A 1,090-nucleotide genomic window follows, 5' to 3' on the forward strand; every position below is an offset into this window, starting at 1 on the left:
CACCGACCATAATCCGCATAAGGAATACGTCTTCAAACAGCGGTCGAAATGAGGGCAGCATCTCCTTAAACGAGGTGGAAAGAAAACTCCCTCCCCTTGTGGTCACAGAAGACAAGCTTGGCAACCCTTCCAGATAGATATTTTGTTTACAGACAGACAGACACACGGACCAATGGCTGAAACTTTGGGTTTAGGCTCTAGGGACCTCAAAACGTGTTTTGGCACTAAAAACTGACCATCGAAAATTTGACCATATATATACACATATATAACTACCTAACTGAAAATTGGACAGGTTTTTCTATGTAGTTATTTATTAGAAAAAATCTTTGTTTTTGACTAAGCAAAGTTTGCGAACATTTCCCTGAACTAGATGGTACCTATAGATAGGGACTATAAGGTCCACAGAAACGTACGTCACCTGGAAGGGGACTTTGAAGTCCTTACAGAGGTAGGAAGGTACACCTTGTACCTTGGGGTAAGGAAAGTAAAAATTCAGCATGAGTTCTGTTACCTACAGTTCCACCAAAAACTCTGGAAAAAAACTACATAGTTATTTTTTGTGTGTTTCTGATTTCAGTTATCCCGGAAACAAGACTGACCCTAGGCAGATCCCTAAACCCGGATCATATAAAGGAAGATAGTGATGTATATTTTGACTGTGATATTGTAGCCGTTCCTCCAGTGTATAAAGTAGAATGGAGACATAACGTAAGTATTATCCTTAACAATTATTGCTATTTAGATTCATATTAGACACCCAAAATAGATAATCAATTGCTTACCTTGTTTTCAGGGCCGGATTAGCCCCCCGCGGGGCCCGGGGCAGTTTAAAAAGCGCGGGGCTCTCAGGACCTACCCCCCTCCCTACTAGAAAACACTTCTATACCTACCTAATTCATGTGTATCAATCATTACCTACGGACTACGAGTTTTGTTATTAAAATGTATTTTGCCGTTTCAGTTCTTTACACATTGAAGTTTTAATGTTTGTGAGCACATCTTTCATGCAAAATATCATGCAACATTCTTTTTTTTTTTTAGAAAAAAACCCATAATATCTAGTGTAAGTTCTCAAAGCGTGGGGCCC

The 1,090-nt window shown here is 39.5% G+C and overlaps 1 protein-coding gene across 1 annotated transcript in view; it reads left to right on the forward strand.

Annotated features, from left to right (window-relative positions):
* Positions 1 to 580: 580 nt before the first annotated feature.
* LOC103516216 (neural cell adhesion molecule 2-like) overlaps positions 581 to 1,090 on the forward strand; it is a gene marked incomplete at its 5' end in the record, with an annotated part of 61,401 nt that continues 60,891 nt past the window's right edge. The window contains one exon of the mRNA XM_026828679.1: positions 581 to 711. Coding sequence (XP_026684480.1) covers positions 581 to 711 — 131 coding nt within the window. The remainder of the gene's footprint in view (positions 712 to 1,090) is intronic.

This window comes from Diaphorina citri, unplaced genomic scaffold (genome assembly GCF_000475195.1).
Source record: "Diaphorina citri unplaced genomic scaffold, Diaci psyllid genome assembly version 1.1 scaffold1512, whole genome shotgun sequence".
NCBI classification, from domain to species: Eukaryota; Metazoa; Arthropoda; class Insecta; order Hemiptera; family Psyllidae; genus Diaphorina; species Diaphorina citri.